This window comes from Chelonoidis abingdonii, chromosome 15 (genome assembly GCF_003597395.2).
Source record: "Chelonoidis abingdonii isolate Lonesome George chromosome 15, CheloAbing_2.0, whole genome shotgun sequence".
NCBI lineage: Eukaryota > Metazoa > Chordata > Testudines > Testudinidae > Chelonoidis > Chelonoidis abingdonii.
Window position 1 is genome coordinate 52044087 of NC_133783.1, and position 19505 is coordinate 52063591.

Sequence of the window (19505 nt, forward strand, 5' to 3'; positions counted from 1 at the left end):
AAGGCATCATGTGCTCCTTCATGGTTTCAGTAATGAGGTTTCTTTTCCTGTAATATGAAGCATAAGAAGCAATACCAGTTCTTTTATAATTAGGCAAGTAAACAAAGCCCCCAACTATTAAATAATGTAAACTGACTGTGCATTTTGTTTCTGTTTCCAGGCTTCTTAAATAGTGTGGAATTTCAAGCTTCAAAGACACAATTTATCCTCTACATTCTCTTGTATAATGGACTGGTTTCAATTAGAAACTGCCCCAGCCTTCTCAGAATCACCTTTTCATTAAAAATGCTTTTAGCCTGTTTGTGTGGCAACACATAGTTCTAAAGTGAAAGTGTAAAACAAGTTAAATAATATTTACCATGATAAGTAATTGAATAGAATATAACAGAAGCAAACACTGTACTCAAGAATTCATTAGTACCAGTTAGAGGCCCCTCTCTACTTAACTCTTGAGTTAGGATTTCATGTTTGAGAAACAAGAGGAGCAGAGTATTTGGCATCTGAGAGTTAAATGCAAACTTTAGGTAGCAGATACCCATTTTAATCACCCATTCTAGGTCTCTTATGATTTAAAGGCAACTCCCCTTTGAAAAAGCTCAGTTTTACTCTAACTGCTGTCTTGAATATGCATCCAATTCACTGAGACTTGATTTTTTTGAGGCTGCTTTGAAGCAAAGAAGGCACTTTGGAGAGAAAGAGAGAGACTTCTGTGCATGAGTTGTAAGTAATTTTTGGGGTAGGAGCAAAGGCAGGCTTTTGGGTTTTTACCCCATGATATATCCAGCAGAATAGTGGTCACTCTGAGGCATGCAACATACTAGTTGTAATGATCTGTGAGTGACACCACGAAGTTATTGGAGTTGTTTCTAAGCCAGAATATGTCTTTGAAGGCATACTTTACTACCTAGCTACCTTGTTAAAGCTCTTATGAAACTGACAGTATTCATTCCTATTGGTATACTGTGGTAGTTGCTTATGCAGTACTCATTCCTATTGGTAGACTGTAGTAGTTGCTTAAAATTTTTCATGTGAAATATTTTTCAACAAAATGTTTCTCATTTTTTAATAAAAATATTCTCGTTTCTTTTAAAACCCTTGGAATGAAAATGTTTTTGAAATTGTTTGTATCAATTTTCAGTCACTTTAGACTTTTTGTGATGAAGATGTGATGGGGACAGGCCAATTTTGCATCAGAGTCATTGAAAGACTCCAGGGAAGCTGACAGGCATGTAAAGCATTCAACCTAGCATGGTAACAATTTGAGATGACATTCTGGGGAAGATCTTTGAAGCCAACTGAGTCATGGCTCACTGGAAATCCAGTTACCAAAATTTCAAATTTGCAAAGTTTTCAAATGGAACAATTTTTACATTATCACCATTTTTTATTAAAAACATGTAAAAATTTTCTAAACGTTTGAATTTTCATTTCTTTTCTCTTTTTCTTCTTTATGCTGCTGAGTGCAGTACCAGGAATAGTGTCCAGATTTTGTCTTCTCACACTCATTCACTTTCCTTTTTCCACTCTGCGACTCTTGAAAACTTCATCCACTTTGAAAAAGTTACTAAGTAGCAAGGTAAATGTTTCATTTTTCCTTTTGCTGCATGTAATTTTCCAAAGTAGAGGACATTTTGGAAAGTTTAGAATGGAAAAAGGATACATTTTTAAAAAAATGTGGAAGAAAAAAACCCCAAACTAAAATCCTAAACTTGTTCATTCTGTTGCCTCTAGTAGCAAAAAAGGGAGAGAAAATGGGAAAAACAATAACTGAAAATACTGAAAATTATTAGATTTTGAAAAAAATTAAAGAAATCTAAAATCCCATTCAAGAAAAAACAATTGTTTAATTTCATTTTGAAATTTGACATAGAAAAAATGAAATATTTAATCAAAAGATATTTTGCCAAAAAAACTTCATTTTTGATAAAACACTGTTTTTCAGCAGGAAAATTTCAGTTGAGAAATTTCAACCAATTCTTATTCTGGGGCACATTAGACCAAGAGTGTTGCCAGTCAGTGAGCTAGATCTTCCAGCAACACTCGAGGCATTTCTTGAAGCCTGTAAATTGCTTGTCCACCAGAAGCTACTGAAGGGTTTTGAATGTTCACAGTAGTTCCTGTGGAGGTTAATTGATGGACAGAGTGCAGCTGAGGTGATTGAGGTGTATGATAGAAGCAATTTAATGCACGTACATGATACATGCTTCAGTTTCTGAAAGCTCAGACAAATATTATTTATTGGAGATAAACAGTAAGCAGACTGTATCAGCAACAGTGTCTGGCAACAGACCCGCTACCATCAGTGGTGCACAATGAAAAGATTATTGTTGGCAATTCTGGTAGTTGTATCTAATCAACAGGTAGTTAAGTGCCTCCTGCCCCAATGTGTATTAATGATTTTTGAATTCTGAGTCAGAGGCATTCCTTTGAGGCGCGTACCCATGGATGAGGATCCATGAAAATACTGCATTTGGAGAATGCTATTTTCTTTGTGTGTTCCTAGATCTCAGAAAAAGCCAAAAGAAACTTTAACAATTTTCCCCAAATTTATCTTTTGAGCATGAGAAATTCCAGCCATTTTTGGGAAAACTTGTAAGTGTTGGAAGCTACTATTTAGCTATAACTATATCAGTGCTTTTTATTTAAATTGTGTGTGGCTGGTTCCTATATCTGGGGCATGTTGTGGAGCATCTGCTCATCTACATCAGCTCCATCAGCTGTTTGAATCACCAGTGAGTGGGGTTTTTTCCTGACCGTGAGTGATTACTGGAGGGATTTTGGAGAGATTTTATTAAACCATAGACATGTTACAGAGCATTTTGCTCACCTCCAAGGTGAGCCACTGTAATTTGAATTACCTTGCTATACTTTTCAGCCTTTTCAGCTGTAATGCAATATACTTTAAGATATATATTTAATTGTAATGAAGAGTCTTCCTTTGCCAGCTACTTTTAATATTGATTTTTGAGCCGGTCCTAAGTATGTGATACAATAACAGACTTAGAGGGCAGTCTGGGAGCTACATAGATCAGATTTATTGATGCTGTCTGTGTCTCTTTTTTCTTTTCTAATGAGGCACTAAAAACATCTGTATTTTTACCATTTACGGGGTAGTGTAGTTTTTCTATCTGTAAAAGGTAAACAAAAATGTTTTGATTCTTTCATTTTGTAGGTAAATCTACGTATATTATCCATGATTCTTGTCAAAATATCATCCTTTGTATACTAAATATTGTTTCTAAATGCTATTTAGAAACAAAGGCTCCATTCCTACAATGGATTTTGCATAGGCAGCACCCTGTTTTTAAGCATAACTCTGTTAGCCCTATCCTGAAGACCAAAAAAGTGTGTTTTTTTCCCCAAGTATATTAGTTAAATCACATTAGCTTAACATTACTGAAAATCTCTAAGATGTAGACTAGCACGTTTCAAACCAAATAACACAGCTTCAGAAATGTTAGTATCTTAACAGGGCTTTTCAGTCATGTTAAGCTCACTTGGCTGAACTAACGTGACAGAAAAACACACTTTCTCGGCATTTGACAACAGTAGGGTTCCATGCAGGTGCAAGGACATGCCTGCCTGGGAGTTGTAGGATTGACTTTAGCAAGACAATGACCTCTTTATAGAATATTTCATTTGAAAATAATACAGAATCAACACCTGTAGTCAGAAATTTTTGACTTCCTGTGTTTGGGGAAAAAAATAGTCTACCTCGTGTAAAGAGTACCGCTGTGTCAGAATGACACTTAACAGATTTTGTCTGAAGCAACATTTGAAGTCCTCCACAAGGAATATAGAAGTTACATTTCAATAATGAACTAAGAAATATAATAGGTCATTTAGTTGATCTTTTTCTAAGCCTTTATAATAAATTAGTTTCAAGACAAGAAGTTTTTAATTAGTATTTTTCTTGTAAATTGCACAATGACAACAAAATGTCAGGTTTTAGTTAGCCTATCAGCTAATGTGGAAATGCATTTATTATCTTGCTGAGTCAGCTTTGTGTCAGGTGTATTGAAATTATACTTCATTCAGTATTAAGAGTTGTTAATCTAAAATAGCTTATTTATTTTGAAGGAAGAGCCATAGCCATGTTCATTCTTAACATGCAACTATAGAATAGAAAGCAAGTAATCAAGGGTAGCTTAATAATTAGCAACTTAGCCAATAATTCATAACTTGAGCTAGAATATCCACTTTTTTCTCCTTCCAAATGCAGAGGTGAGTGGGTGAGAGGGAGCTAAAGTAATTTACTCTTTTACACCCTCCTGTTACTTGCTTTTCTTTCAACACTGCTCTCTTATGGCTCCATATTTATATTAATGGAATGTAAATTAAACCATCTTTTATTCCCTCTCTATCTTAGCTCAGTTGGCCCAATTAAGTTGTCATATATCAGGGTTGTAAGAAACACACTGGTAAAGGTGTATGAGTCTGAGTCTAAGTTGTTGCAACTTACATGCTAAAGAGCCATGATGAAGGTGTAAGCCAAACTATCGTAAACAACTTTGGACATACTTAAACGCCACTCTGAATTTGGCCTGAAGTGTGAAATGCTAAAAGTGTGAATGTAGTAGGTTTTTTAAAGAATTTCCTAAGTCACAGAAAAGGAAATGTTTGCTATTTTAGTAGTAGCATTACTTTATACATCTTCTAAACACTGTGCTGCCAGTAGCTAAATAATATAAACTTATTGCAACATAAAATGCAAATCTATGATCAATTAATCAGTAAATCTCCTCATATTTCCTGTAGATTTGATTTCTGTAGGATGCTTCATTGATTAGTATTCATGACTTAAAATATATTTTATCTTCTATAGTGCCTTCCGTCCAAAGTTCTTAGAACACTTTACAAACATGATTGAACCTCAGAAGACCCCTCACTTGCTTATCATTATTTACAAATGGAGAAACTGAGGCACAAGTTAACTTATTTGCACAATGTTTTTCAGTGAGTCAGTGGCAAATCTGGGGATTGAAAATAATCCTAATTCTTGGTGGTTCCCAACTTTCTACGCAGACAGTCTTTCCAAGAAAACGAATTATGCCAGGCTTACTATTAAGTGATGTTACAGCACTAAATTACTCTGAGAAGTGTATTATTTAGAAGGAAGATGACAACCTCATACATCAGAAGAGCTAATGCATCACCATGGAATTAATAATGTAAAAGAATGAATTCTAACACATTCCCTTATGGATCAGCAACTATTATTATTTACATTGTATCTTGTGTGTACATGTTGTACAAAAGTCTTTTGCCCCTGTATGCAGATTTTCAAATTAATTAATTCTCATTTGGAGGGAATTTTGGCCAGGCTTCAGCTCTGTATAAAGGGTTGGGAAATAGGGTTGGTGGTTGATTTTCTATGAAAATCTTTCAGTTTTCAGCTGAAAAGTCAAATTTCCATGGAAGATTTAGATGATGACAAATGTTACTTCATTTTCATCAAAAATTTCCATGGGGAAAAGAAAACTTCAAATGACCTCTGCTATGAAGAAGTCTTTTCCTTTGCTTGGTTCAAGGCCGGCTCCAGCTCTTTTGCCGCCCCAAGCAGTGAAGGACCCGCCGCTGAATTGCCACCGAAGTCGAGGTGCTGCCCCAATTCCGGATGGAGCGCCGTTCCATTCTATTGGCCACCCCAGGCACCTGCTTTCTTCGCTGGTGCCTGGAACCAGCCCTGGCTTGGTTAAAGAGCTCTTACATCCAAGGACAATTTCACCAAGCTCAGAAAACAGGATATTAACATGTCTTCAGTATTTTTGTATTCAAAAGTTATGGATTCTCCTTGAAAGATATTTCAGAATTTACATTTGTATAGAAGGGGAAATGTCACATTTAGGCAAACTAAGATAGATGTCAATTTCCAGGACTGGGAAGTTTCTTTTTTTGTTTGTTTGTTTGTTTTTTGTTTTTCAGAAAGTGTGAGTAAGATGGAAGATCAAGTACTCACATAGAGCAGAGACTGAGTACATGGTCCTGCATTTCAGTTATGTCCATGAGAGAACTAGCCATACGGGGTTGCTGATGCACCTTTTGTGCACCAGAGGAGTGACTCCACAGTAGCTTCATTTGAAGACAATCACACTTGGGGAGGGTGGGAGTAATCAGGGAAAGCAGATCAAATCTAAATGTATGTGAATCCAGTGTCCTCAGATCACTGCACAATGGGTGCAGAGGGGCTAGGATCACCATTCCATGGTGTAGGCTGAAACAGCACAGCAGGCAAGGCAGCACCCCCCACCCCCTTCCCTTTGAAGTGTGATGATCAGCTGGGGTTCGAAGCTGCTGTGGGCATTGCACTAGTCGCTCCTTTTTAGGGAGGCTGGGAAGGAATTTTTCCCTCACCACTATATTGGCTTCAGTGGAGTGGGGGGTTTTCGCCTTCCCCACAGTGGGTGTCAGGGAAGGCCTATTATGGTGAGTAGAAAAGGTGGTAGGCTATATGTCACAACTTATTTTGTAAGTGTGGGGCAGATGTCCAGTGCAGGTATTCGATAGGGAAGACATCTAGTGACCAGATAAATGGCCTGGTAAAGGACATAAAAAGGAAGTGCTGGTTAAAGGAACGGAATGGGGCAGGGAGTTTGGGGCTCCTATGGTTGGAACGGCAGGGAGCCAACCCCCTTTTCTTATAGCCCACCTCAACGCTCTTGTGAGGGTGGATGGTATGGTCCTGGCAAAGGATATGCTGGAGGGACCTGGCTGGAAAAAAGAGGAACAGCTGGTGGAAGCCCCTCGGGTAATTATGGAATAAACGGGGTTACCTGCACTGTACACTTTTATCTGCTGAGTAGTCCCGGACATCTAATAATAAAGTTGCGGCCTGATTAAATCCATATCAAGTGCCACCTGTCCTTTTTTTGGTATAGCCAAACAATAAGGAGCAAAGTCTTTGACTTAACTGGATGTCATAAGTAAGGGCAACAGGATTTGTTCTGTAACACACACTAATTATTTTTTTGGACTTCAAAGGGAATACTATGCAAAAAAAGCTAAAATTACGCCCAGTGTAGCTACCATGACGTTACAGCAATGGTCCAAAATCATAAAGGCAAAGTTTAATTTTGAAAACTAAACTATACAAGTCATGATCATTACCTTAAACATTCAATGTCAGTCTGAGGCTTTTCACTAGCTTTGACTTTTTCTGCTTCTAAACATTTTGTAATGTCTTCAGCTTCACGTAGTTGTTCTTCAGTATCTAAAAGTAAAATAACAATGTCCTTACTAATATAAATTAATCATCTGTATTCACATACAGCCTGCATTTTATAAGTTCACACATTCTAATTATTGTGGAAACTGCTATGAAGGTAAATATATTAGATCACAGTACATAAAATTAAAATATTTTACAATTGTAGTTACCATGCTACTGTAATCTTTCAAGCAATTGCAAAATCTGCAGGATGCTTATAGTATCTGTAAATTAACATTTTAACCTCATAAAGAACAATTTATGGCATTTCTTTCCTAGTTCAACTACTATTACATATGTATTATTTAAACAATATACATACATTCTGGTTATTTCCATTTTATGTCCAAAGCTTTGTAGATTTAATAAAAATAAAAGATTGGCTTTATTATACTATTTTAGCCAAATCTCAGAACCAGTACTTCATCTTCATTCTCCTTGACATGTCAGCTGCCTTTGACACAGTCAACTGTTTTTTTTCTTTTCTTTCCACAACTCTCGTCTCCTGATTTTCCTCCTACTCTATACCTCCACACTAATCTCATCTGTAAACACAAATTCAACCATCTCTATGTTGATGACTCTCAGATCTATCTTTTGGCTCCAGGCCTATCTCCCTTTGTCCAGACTAAAATCTTGGCCCATCTCTCTGACACATGCTCACCGATGTCTAGTCATTATCTCAAGATGAACATGGCTAAAACTCAGTTTCTTATCTCCTGCCCATTCCCCCAAGCCTTCCTCAATACCTATTTTCTCAATCACTGTGGACAATACAGCCATCCTTCCTGTCACTCAGACCCATGTCAGGGGCATCATCTTTGACTTGGACTTCTTTGTAGGTCCTCACCTCCAGGCTGACTAAATATTGCTGATTCTTTCAGATTTTTCTCTGGCCTTGACAAATGTAGTCTTGCCCTGCTTGTATCCATTCCAAATGCTGCTGCCAAGTTCATTTTTCTGTCCTGTCACTTTGACCCTATCACTCCTGTCTTTGCATCCCTCTCCTGGCTCCCCCTTCTCTATTACATGAAACATAAGATGCCTGTCTTCATTTTCAAGGCCCTTCATGGCCTATCACCACCCTAGTTTTCTCTCATTCAGTATTGTGATGTTGACTCCTACCTCCAGTCGGCCCATGATGCCATCACCCACTTGTACAATTTTTAAACAAGCCCTTCATTCCTTATCACATGCAGTTCCTTGGAGTTGGGAGGGGCAAATCTACCATTTGCAAATCTACATCATTATCTTCCTCGAAAACCCTCCTTAAAACTCAACAAAGATAGCTTGAGTAACAGTACTAGTGAAGCTGCAGCAGCATGGTTGGTGACTCCTTGAGTATGTATGCAGGGTTCTGGCAGGCAGGTGTAGCTGTGGAGACACCAGTGTTGCTGCTGTTACTCAAACTAGCTTTGATTTCATATATGTCTGTATATACTTCGATCACACCTCTGCATGGCAGAATACAAATACTCTTATGTTGTAAGTTCTTTGGGACAGACGCCATCTCTTAGTTCTGAATTTGCACAGCACTTACCACAGTGGCCTCCCTAGTCTATGACTAGCTCTCCTAAGCACTACTGTAGTACAGTAAATAATTATGATGGTGAAAGGATGGCAGTGTTAAACAAAATGGGACAAAAGTTGGACCCAGTGAACTCTGCATTATTTGAAGTGTCACACAAATAAATCCATTTTATTTCTAGATCCTTGTATATAATAATCTAGATGACGGGCTATCAAGAGGTGTTACAGTATATATGGACCAGAGCTGTATTTCAAACACAAAAGTATTTTGGAGAGAGATTGTTTCAGTATTATAAAGCGAGAAGAGGTGAAAAGGAAGGTGAGGTTGGGGAAAGGAATGATGGAAACAGGAAGTGAAAGGAAATGAGGGAAAGGGTAGATAACTAAATTACTATCAATCTATCCATAAATGATAAAAATAGTCTAGAAATGAGTGACACTACTGGTTCAATTTTATAAGCATCTTTGTCTTTTATGGCCCCTATCCTGCTTCCACAGAAGACAATGGTAACACCTACTGTTTTTGACTTCCGTGAGAGCAGGTTGAGACCCCAGATTATCCTGAGTTAGCCGATGCTCCTGCTTTATTTTATTCCAGATATGCACCACTGGCACACTGACAAAAACTTTTACTTTGTCACCTTTTGTTGGTTCTTTCGTAAATCAAGTCACACACATATATATTTCTCATGTCCTCATTCTAAATCAGTGCTGATTTATATATGAAAAGATTAGCAGGATAAACAGCTCATCATTAAAGCTAGGTGGGCCATGGCTTTTTTTGGTTTTCAAGAAAAAGTTTTTGGTCAAACCAAAAATGACATTTAAAAAAATGGTTTGGTGAATCTAAGTTTGAAAATGTTTATAAATGTATGGGTTTTACCCCAGTGATAAGGGCGCTCACCCTGGGATGTGGGAGACCTGGGTTCAATTCTTCCCACTGCCTGATGTGGAGAAGAAATGTTAGTTGGGGTCTCCCACATTTCAGAAGAGTAATGCACTACTATCACTGGGCTATGGATATTCTAGTATGCGTCTTTTTCAATCTCTTCTCTTGAAGCTGTGTTCTACTTCTAAAAAATTATCATTGGAGCATGGACTTGGGTATCCCGCCCCCCAGGTGAGTCCCTAAATACCAAGCTATACATCCATTCTAACTCTTTCCCTGTCCCAGTGACTATCCATTGTCATTCTAAGTAACAATTCATATCTTTCATTAAGACAATGAATAGTCATTGGGACATTCTTACTCTGTGAAAAATATCTGAGGGGAACTATTTGTCAAATACGTTTGTCAAATCACAAATGATTATCATAATAAGTGATTATCAAACACATTAAATACCTTTGAGTTTGCTCTGGAGAGTAAATAAATCCTGCTTTAATTCATGCTTCTGCAGCTGGAGTGCATTTAACTGAGCATTTTCACGTTCCATTGACTCCATTTCTAAGAAGAAATATATTTTAAGTTAAAATGTATTACAGTTTTAATCTTCATGGTATAATCTTAAATACTCTTTAATTACTTCTAACCATCTTCAGATATTCTAAAAGGACATTAGGCTAAAAATACATTTAGCCTGGTATACAAGAAATTACATATGGACAACTCTATTAGAATTATCTGTATCTACAAACAGGGAATACAAGGAACAGGTGCATGATGAATTAAGTCTGTCAAGTCAAATTGTCTGGAGAGAGAAATTTTTTACCCCTGTTGGCTATTCATGTTGCTAGGACTCTGGACTTTATTGCCAAATGGATGAGTTGAGTTCACTGGAGAAATAGAAGCTGAAACGGTCCAAGTAGCCATTGCCTTTGTTACTAGTGTGGTCTATGGCTAGCACAAAGAATGACTGCCAAGTCAGCAAGGAAGAGGAACAAAAAATGCCATGGTTAGACTGCCTGCTACGATAATCTTATATTCTGTACTTTAGCTCAAAAGGTCATAGGATCCTGTTTCAGACAATAGCTATAAAGCACCAATCCCGTGAGGTACTTGTGCATGTAACTCCCACCAAATTTAGAAAGGCTTGTAGGTGGTCAATAATCATTGAGGGCTTAATTGTGGTCCATGTAACATTGTAATGCAATGTGCACCCCCCTATGCTTCTGTGTTGGCTATGACCTCCTGGACAGCTGTGCAGGAGTAGATGCAGGGACCACAGAGCTTGTACTTCCCCGCATAGCACAAGTGAGTGGGAGAGAGCGTACTGGGCAATATAGCCACACCAACATACTGCCCCTTATTCAGGGCAGATCATGATCTCACAATCTAATCCTAAGAGAAATATCCAGTTAGGAAGGCAATCAGTTTTAAACTATTGCTTTACTTAGTTAAGTTTTAGTCATTTGTATTCTCTAGCAGTCCAAGATAAAATAGTTTAACATAAGATGTACCATTTTTCAAAATATTTGCCTTAGTTTCTAAGTCAAGTATTTCAGTCTTGGCTTTTTTTCTAATCAAAAGCTCTCTGTTACATGTTAGTCCATACTCGTTGTTAAAATCTGTGATTTCCTTAATAAAATTCTCCTCTTCTTCAATCATTTTCCTCTTTGTATCTGACTAGAAAGGTGGAAAGAAAATACACAGGAAAATAGAATCTTTGTTAAAATAATCAAGTTGAAATACAGTTTTTATCCTCTTATAACTATGTAAAATCAGTATGTATTCTATTGTAACCTGGAAAAACAGGGAAATGATCTAGATCTCCATCCTCTAACACTAATGATGCAGCACTATTATTATAGAACATGCTCCTTTCATTTTGTCACAGGAGCGAAACAGTAAGATTAATGCAACAGAAGAATTAATCTTACTGTTTCGCTCCTGTGACAAAATGAAAGGAGCATGTTCTATAATAATAGTGCTGTATCATTAGTGTTAGAGGCCACATTATGCTATCAATTTTTAAGCATGTGTTGAAATCAGTGGAGAGTTTTGCTTAAAATCAATGGCACAAAGTGGTCATTCTTTTTGGTTCTTTAAATTGCTCATTAAGGGTGAAATTCACTCCTCTGCATAAGTTCAGGACAAGGCCACTGCACTATTTAAGCTCCCAAAATATAGCCTAAGGGAGCTGATCCTGTTAGGGAATATGGGGTTTCTTAGTGCCTTTTAGAGTAGGTCCCAAATTTAAAGTATTTGTTTTTTAAAGAAAAACTTTCATTTATAGAAAAATACATTCATAAAGTCAATGACAAGATTAAATTCCATTCAAAGCTCTTATCTGAATACTAATTTAAATAAAAAGTGATTTCCCTTGTAAACAAGAAAAGATAACCTGATAAATCTGATTGGATACAACTGATACAGTTGATCGCAAATTCACATTCCATCAGAGGACAGCAATTTTGCCTTTATAGCTAAGTAGCATTAATATAATAATATTAATATTTACAGTATTCCTTATTCTGTCCTTTTCAGTTGTCTTTATAATTTAGACTATGCTAGACACTGCAGTAATACTAAATTATAAAGACAACTGAAAAGTTTTTAAAGGTAATCCAGCAGGTAGATTATCTAAAATCATGGATTAAAGTTTGGAGTGAGATTCTGAATTTCTTTGTGTTTTAATTTGTTAGAACCAAAACAAATTTTAATCATTCAGATTTTCATAATTAGTGTCCAGTTTTTTTCTAAATATAAAACTGACTGTAGTCATACAGTATTTTGTAAAACTGAACTCTCCTAAATAGTATAACTGGAAACATACAAAGATTTTGAGAAAAATACTCCTTTGATTCATAAGTTCAACTTTCTTTTTCTCTAAGATGTCTTCACGGTTCTTCAAAAGCTGTAAGTAGAAGAGCTTTTCAGACAGCTGTTGAACCTTCAAAGAGAACAAAAGATTATAGGTGATAAAAATAAGTACACATGATGTATAGGTTTTGCACATAAAAAGCCTTATCCAGAAAAAAAATAGTCTGCATAGCTGCTGGACCCTGAAAGCTTAATGGGTCTCCTTTTCTCATTAGCTTCAATCTAATCACAATTCTTTGCAGCAGTATCCCCTCTTCAGAGGCTAAGATCAGTGCTGTTCCCAATATAGAGAACAGAGTCCTTAATTCTCATTTTTAACCAGAAAATGTTTCATCTGGAATGGAGAGAGACTCAACAGAGCATACAGTCTTTTAGATAGCTTAATGTAGGGGTGAGTTTTTCTTCATCTAACCAGATATCATCGTCAGGCATAGATTAACTTCAAAGAGACAAAAATCCAAAGTTATTGTGCTCTTCTCTGAATGTCTGTGGTTAGCCATAGAGAACTATTTATGCTATGCCTCTTCTACTACAGACGATGAAGTAGGAATTGATGGTCTCATACATTTTCCCAATATAACTGTGAGAACTATCAGCCAGGGAAGGATAATGAAGGGACCAAGCTTTGGGCTGAAGGCAGTTCTACTATAAAATGCCAAATAAACTAAAAACCTTCCATCTGCACACATTTGTATTTTCAGATTTAATTTTTTTAAACAGTACTTCAACTGATGAGGTAGGCTGCTCAACTAATTTGTGCATATCACTCAAGGAGAATTCTTCATGATTTTGTGGCACAACCATGGTTGGAGGTTTACAACTAAGCAAGCATAGAGGAACAAAATATGATAAGATACAAGAGCAGATAAATAGGGAGCAACTAAGTTATTGAAGGATTTTAAAGGCAAGCACCAGAAGCATCTGATGTGATGGTGAGTGGGAACCAATGAAGGGACTCAAAGAGAGGGTTAAAACGGTCAAAACACTGGTTAAGGAAAGTGATCTTAGCACTGTTTTGAACTGATGACAAGGGAGCAAAGCGGCTGTCAGGAAGCCCATGGAGGATGAGATTGCACTAGTCAAGAGGAAATACGGTGAGAGTCTATATGGTAGTTTTAGTGGTGTGGATGGCAAGAAAAGGCCAAATATTAGAGAGATTATGGAAGAAGAAGCAACAAGATTTGGAAACTGTCTACATATGCGAGTTGAGAAGAGGGTACAGTCAAGTTGATATGCCTGAATAACAAAGAGAATGGTGATAGTATCAATAGCAATGAAGCTCAGGCAAAATTAGGAGAATTTGGAAAAGAAAACAATGGGCCAGATTTTCTCCTCACATACCAACCATATTTTAGTGAAGGTGTCAAGGAGCTTGTTCCTCCAATATCAAGAGCTTTGGGATAATTTATTGTTACATACTGATTCAAAGGAAGTTACTAATATTGTGCTTCTGTATTTATATTACTGAATATAACCAGGCTTATTGTAGTTTCTTTGGCCTCAAAGTGCCTTCATAATCTATTACTTTGCAATAATTTTTTATAAAGAAATCATTGAGCCATGAAAGGCAAAATGCTATAAATCAAGTTCTAATTACATGCTAGCTGGTTTTACAGAACAGAAAAAAAAAATATTTCCTAGGAGTGTTCTCTTGACCACAAGCAGTCTCTGTGAAATAGATGTCAAAACGTTTTTGAACTCTAAGGCTCATCTGCTTATTCAGGCTTGGGTTGAGATGGGGTGGAGGGAGAGGGAAGAAATGACATACAGTTATTTGGAGGAAGACTTTAGTATTATATTATTACTTAGTAGTAGTTTGATTATATTAATTGCAGTGGATACATTAAGAATTGGTAGAATAAGCTAAATTTTAGATATTGAAAAATAATTGACAATGTAAGTAATCTCACTAGTCAATATAATCTTTGTATTGAAATATTATTTGATTGAAATAATGCATTTTGGCATTTCCTTTATTGCCTGCATCATTTCCTTTTGATAAATGAATCAATTTCAAACTAAACAAGCAAATAAGATCTACTGTTGTACACATTGGTAAGAATATAATTAATTAATTAATGAATAAAAGACACTGGAATCAATTAGGAATGCATCTTCACCTTTCTCCACTAGTCATGTACAGCAATTGTTTTACTTTTGAGTCCTCTGATACCTACCATACAAACCACAGTTATAAACTAGAATGAATCAATAAGAAATTAGGGGTATACAAATAAAATTGTAAAAGCAGCAGAGAATCCTGTGGCACCTTATAGACTAACAGACGTCTGTAAGGTGCCACAGGATTCTCTGTTGCTTTTACAGATCCAGACTAACACGGCTACCCCTCTGATAAATAAAATTGTGATTCTCATAAATTAATTTTATAAGCAGGACTACAGGGCGTTGGTTACCTAGCAAATATCAAACATTCCAACCTTGTATTGATTAAAGACCAGTTCCTCTTATAGATCCATATTGGGTTCTGATCTTTGAAACATTTATGCACGTTAGTTTCATTGAAGTCAATCAGGCTGTTGACATGCATATGTGTAACTGTTTGCCAAATCAAGGTCTAAATTTGTAACTAGTAGACATTTCTAAACAAGTATGTGGATTCTTCCCCCTCCCCAACATACCTTAATCTATTTTAGGGGTTTTTATAGCACCTGTCACAGTAGCATTGAAGTGGATACCACTGGCAAACCACACAACAGCCTATATTTTTGGAGATACGGGTATCGCCACCAAACCATTCATTCACCTTACCAAATGAATTAGTAGTATAATAAGTGTTGGTAAAAATAGGAGTCTGGCAGTAAAAGTCAAAAGGGGCACAAAGGACAATCCAGAAGATTCCAAGATTTATCTGTAACCTATTTCTGTTATTTTATAGGTAAAATACTATAGATAACATAGGTCTGACTCTAAAAGGAGCCTCTGTCTGCCTGCTTACTATGCACCTACAATTTTGTGGGTGCAGATATTTAAGAGCGCATTTAGACCTCATTTGCAGGCACAAACAAGTGGGTTTCTTACATCAGTTTCACCCACAATTATTAGTACTGACAAAACTGAGAGTATAAAAAGGGAGTACATGTCTCAGAAAAGGCTCCACATCTACTATATGGAAAAAGAAATTAGAAAATGTAAAAGTGAGTGGCTGAACACTAACTGGTCTGGCTAGAAAGGTGGTTCTGTCTACAGTGGCACTAGCCAAACTATAAGTGCAGTCTTTGTACAGTGAGTAACACAAATAGAATTACTGTACACTTTGTTACAGTGAGTAACACAAATAGAATTACTGATGTGTGGATGAGGTGGGAACTCTTAAGGCCTGATCCAAAGCTCACTAAAGTCAATTCTGGGACTCTCTTAATTTACTTCAGTGCACACTAGGTAAGGCCGTTATTGAATGGAAGTGGGCAGTGAAGCGTGTGTGTGAACAAACTCCATATATCTTAGAATGTTAATAAAGGAGAAGGAAGGAGTGTTCTACCTTCTACATCAAGACCCCAAGCTTGTAAAAATAACCAGATTGGTATACCCCTGAGCCCATATGGAATCCTACTGAGGCCCCTGGGGCTCCCTGCAATCTCAGGGGTCAGTCTGAATGGTGAGTCTTATAGGACTGGGATCAAAACAGCAGGCCGATGTTCTTGTGAAGTGTTCAGATATTATGGCGATGAGTATTATAGAAATGCATACAAATACATAAAGCAAACACTATGATAATTAATATAAACACTACATGAAATATATTGCTTCAAAGTGTTCATGAATAATGTATTAAAATCAGAGGCATTTATCTATAACAATAATTAACATATTATAAATATTACTACTCTACCTTAGTTTCTAATTTTATTTTTGCTTCATTCAGCTCTTCTGTTATTTGCTTAATTTTTTCACGACTTCTGTTTATGTCTAATTTAACTGCAATACAAAAGGAACCTTTAAACACATGAAATCAATTGGTGAAAGTGAGATTCTTTTAACAATTTGTTGCTTGCAGATAGAGTGGTGTAGAAAGATGACTTCAGTAGAGACATATAATTGCTAGACTTCTAATCACATTGGTTTTCTTATAACAGCTACTGTCACTGTCATCAGTTACTAGAAGCGGAAATTGACATTCAATTGCAAACAAACAAGTGCCTAATTGCTACTTTAGTGTGGACAAACATGACATTTTCATAGATAATTCAGATAGCTAGCTTTGGAAATTTGATTTAAAGTAAGGGTCACCTGTTTTACTATATAGTAAAGTACTTTGTTGATACTCTGCTATACCATGACCAAGGGATTAAAACAACAGGCAAGGAGACAAGATACAGGGGTTCTGTTTCTAAATCTGCTGGTGGTTTTCTATGTAATCTTGGACAAACTTCCTAAAGTTCCCACTGCACTCCAGGCAATTACATTTTCTGAAAGCAGATTTTGTAGAGTTCAAACTACAGGTCTAGACTGCAGTATTGCCAGAACCAAGCATTCAGAAAATCATGACTTAGCCCCCACCAGTATTATGAGGTCAGCTTAAAAATCATGAGATTAAAAAAAATAGTAGATCCTTTTTATTCACCTTCTGGTTTAGAGCCTTTGGGTTTGTTTTTGATCTTTCCTCCACCATCGGGAGGATAGAAATGTACTCTTATTAAAAAAAAAAAAAAAAAAAGAGAGTGAGCGAGCACTGAGATTTGCTTGTAATAACATGATTCCAGGAATTGGGGCTTTAAGAATAACAGCAAATATCATGAATCTCATGATAAAAAAATTATATGTTGGCAAGGCTGTGCGTGAGGATGATACAAGCCTGACCCTGCTGTATTCACACACAAGAGAAGGGAGATAGGCTCTTTCAAAGCCAGCCCATGTGTGTCTATTGCAGGGCTGCCCTGAGTCCCTGTGGAATTCACTAGAACTGTTGAAACAGGAGATGGTGAGGAAGACAGGAACTCGAGTTATTGGGCTCAGTAAAGGAGTGACAGGGTAACTCTGTGGCCTGTGTTATACAGGCGAGACTAAAGACTCTGGAGGTCCCTTCCGACCTTCTAATCTAGGAGTTGATATACTCCAGGGGAAAGGCTCAGTCAGCATTTACTGACCTTGCTTGAAAACACCACCCCATCACAGGATGAAGGAAAAACCTCACTGCCATTCAGGGCTCTCTGGGAACCATGGAGTTGTGTGACCCAGGGGCAGCTCCAGGCACCAGCATGCCAAGCACGTGCCTGGGGCGGCAAGCTGCGGGGGGCACTCTGCCGGTCGCTGCAAGGGCGGCAAGCAGGTTGCCTTCAGTGGCATGCCTGCAGAGGGTCCGCTGGTCCCGTGGCTTCGGTGGACCTCCCACAGGCTGCCGCCGAATTCGCGGGACCAGGGACCTCCCGCAGGCGAGCTGCCGAAGGCAGCCTGCCTGCAGTGCTTGAGGTGGCAAAATACCTAGAGCCGCCCCTGGTGTGACCTCGGGCACAAGATGGCGGCTGTGTGGCTGACCTTGGTGCATGAGGCGCCGCTTCTCCTCTGCTTGCTGCTCTGTGAGGAGAATTTGCTGGAACAGGGAGTCCAGGCTCATTTCTGTCTCCTGGGGCGAAGGAGGGGGCAGGACTTGGGGTTATTTCCCTGTCCCTGGGAGACTTATTCACCACTTCAGAGGCCCCTCGCAGGGGGCTAGGGAGCTCTTCACTAAACCTGACTCCTCTCCTGTTAGCAGCAGCCTTGTGCTCAGCCCTCACACCTACCCTCCTCCTCACCGCCGTCTGGCCACCTCAGTTCCTGCCTCTCTACCTCCCGACCAGTGTCTGAGGAACAGTCCCTCCAGAGGGGTTTGTGCAGCTGAGGAGAAGCCCCAGAACCAGCCTGTCAGGCAGAGAAGCCTGAGGTTAGGGCAGAGGAAGGAAGCTGGGTTGAGGGGTAGGAAAAGATAATCTCAGCAGTAGAAGAGGCTGGTGGTTTTGGGGGGCAGCAGAGGGAACAGGGATTGGATGGAGAGAGCGTGGGAGGTAGCGGGGGCTCTGCTGGTGGAGAAGATTGGATTGGGGTGGGGCAGAGGTAATCTTAATACATAGAGGGAGGGGTGGTAGTCCTCGTTGTACAATGTTTCAGAGTTAATGGGATGAAACAACTTCAGAAAAATGTTATATTATAGTCAAGCTACTGTTGAACAAAATAAAGCTCTGATGAAACTTGAAAACATGAAACTGACCCATCTTATGTAAAACTGAAATGATTTTATTTTTAAATTGGCACAAAGTGGAACAGAGAGAAGAGTTCACAAAGATAAATTTAGGAAAGTGTTTTAGTAGTGAAGCTTCCTAACCAAAGGCCAAAGGAAAAATGGAAACTATTAGTGAAATGGGGAACTTTTGACAATTCAGATAGCTATTTTTTACCTGAGCCTGTGCGTGAACAAGTCATTCCAGAAAAATTCAAGAAAAAGAACTACAATATCTTGGGATAAAGGCGAAAATAAAATTAAAACCATTCTTTGAAGTTTTCAAGACTTTACTGCTATGGTTGCAATAGGGGCTTTCATGTTTCAGACTGTGAGAAAGCTGCTGTATGCCAGGATGGTGTTCTGTGTCACATATTAGAAGACCTGCTCTTTGTGACGGGGCTCCAGTCTCAAATTATGGGAAAGGAACTGTTCTTCATAAGAGAAGAAGCCAGAATCCAACTATAGTGCATTTCTCAATGTCTGAGAATGCCCAGTGAGACCTTTTACAGCTCTGGTAAAGAAGTCTTGAAATTCAGGATGGGGGAAGTGAAATAGTCTTTAGAGTTCAGCTTGGTAGCTGTGACTCGGGTCTCAATTCTGCAAACATGCACGTGCTTAACTAAACATAGTAGTCTCATTGAGTTCAGTGAGACTACTCATGTGTAAAGTTAAATACGTATGTAAATGCTTGCAGGGTCAAAACTAAATGTTAATGCATTCCTGTTTAACTAGAGCCATGCAAAGAATAAGACCTTTTGTAAATTGTTGGCTTTTTCCAACGGTGGTTTTAA

The 19505-nt window shown here is 38.0% G+C and overlaps 1 protein-coding gene across 1 annotated transcript in view; it reads right to left on the minus strand.

Annotated features, from left to right (window-relative positions):
* Positions 1–18072, minus strand: part of CCDC172 (coiled-coil domain containing 172) — a 33981-nt gene extending 15909 nt beyond the window's left edge. Inside the window, exons 1-6 of the mRNA XM_032762991.1 lie at positions 17994–18072; positions 16351–16436; positions 12454–12570; positions 11138–11303; positions 10083–10184; positions 7108–7210 (exon numbers count right to left, since the gene is read on the minus strand). Of these exons, the coding sequence (XP_032618882.1) occupies positions 7108–7210; positions 10083–10184; positions 11138–11303; positions 12454–12570; positions 16351–16436; positions 17994–18072 (653 nt within the window). The remainder of the gene's footprint in view (positions 1–7107; positions 7211–10082; positions 10185–11137; positions 11304–12453; positions 12571–16350; positions 16437–17993) is intronic.
* Between the last annotated feature and the right edge of the window lie 1433 nt (positions 18073–19505).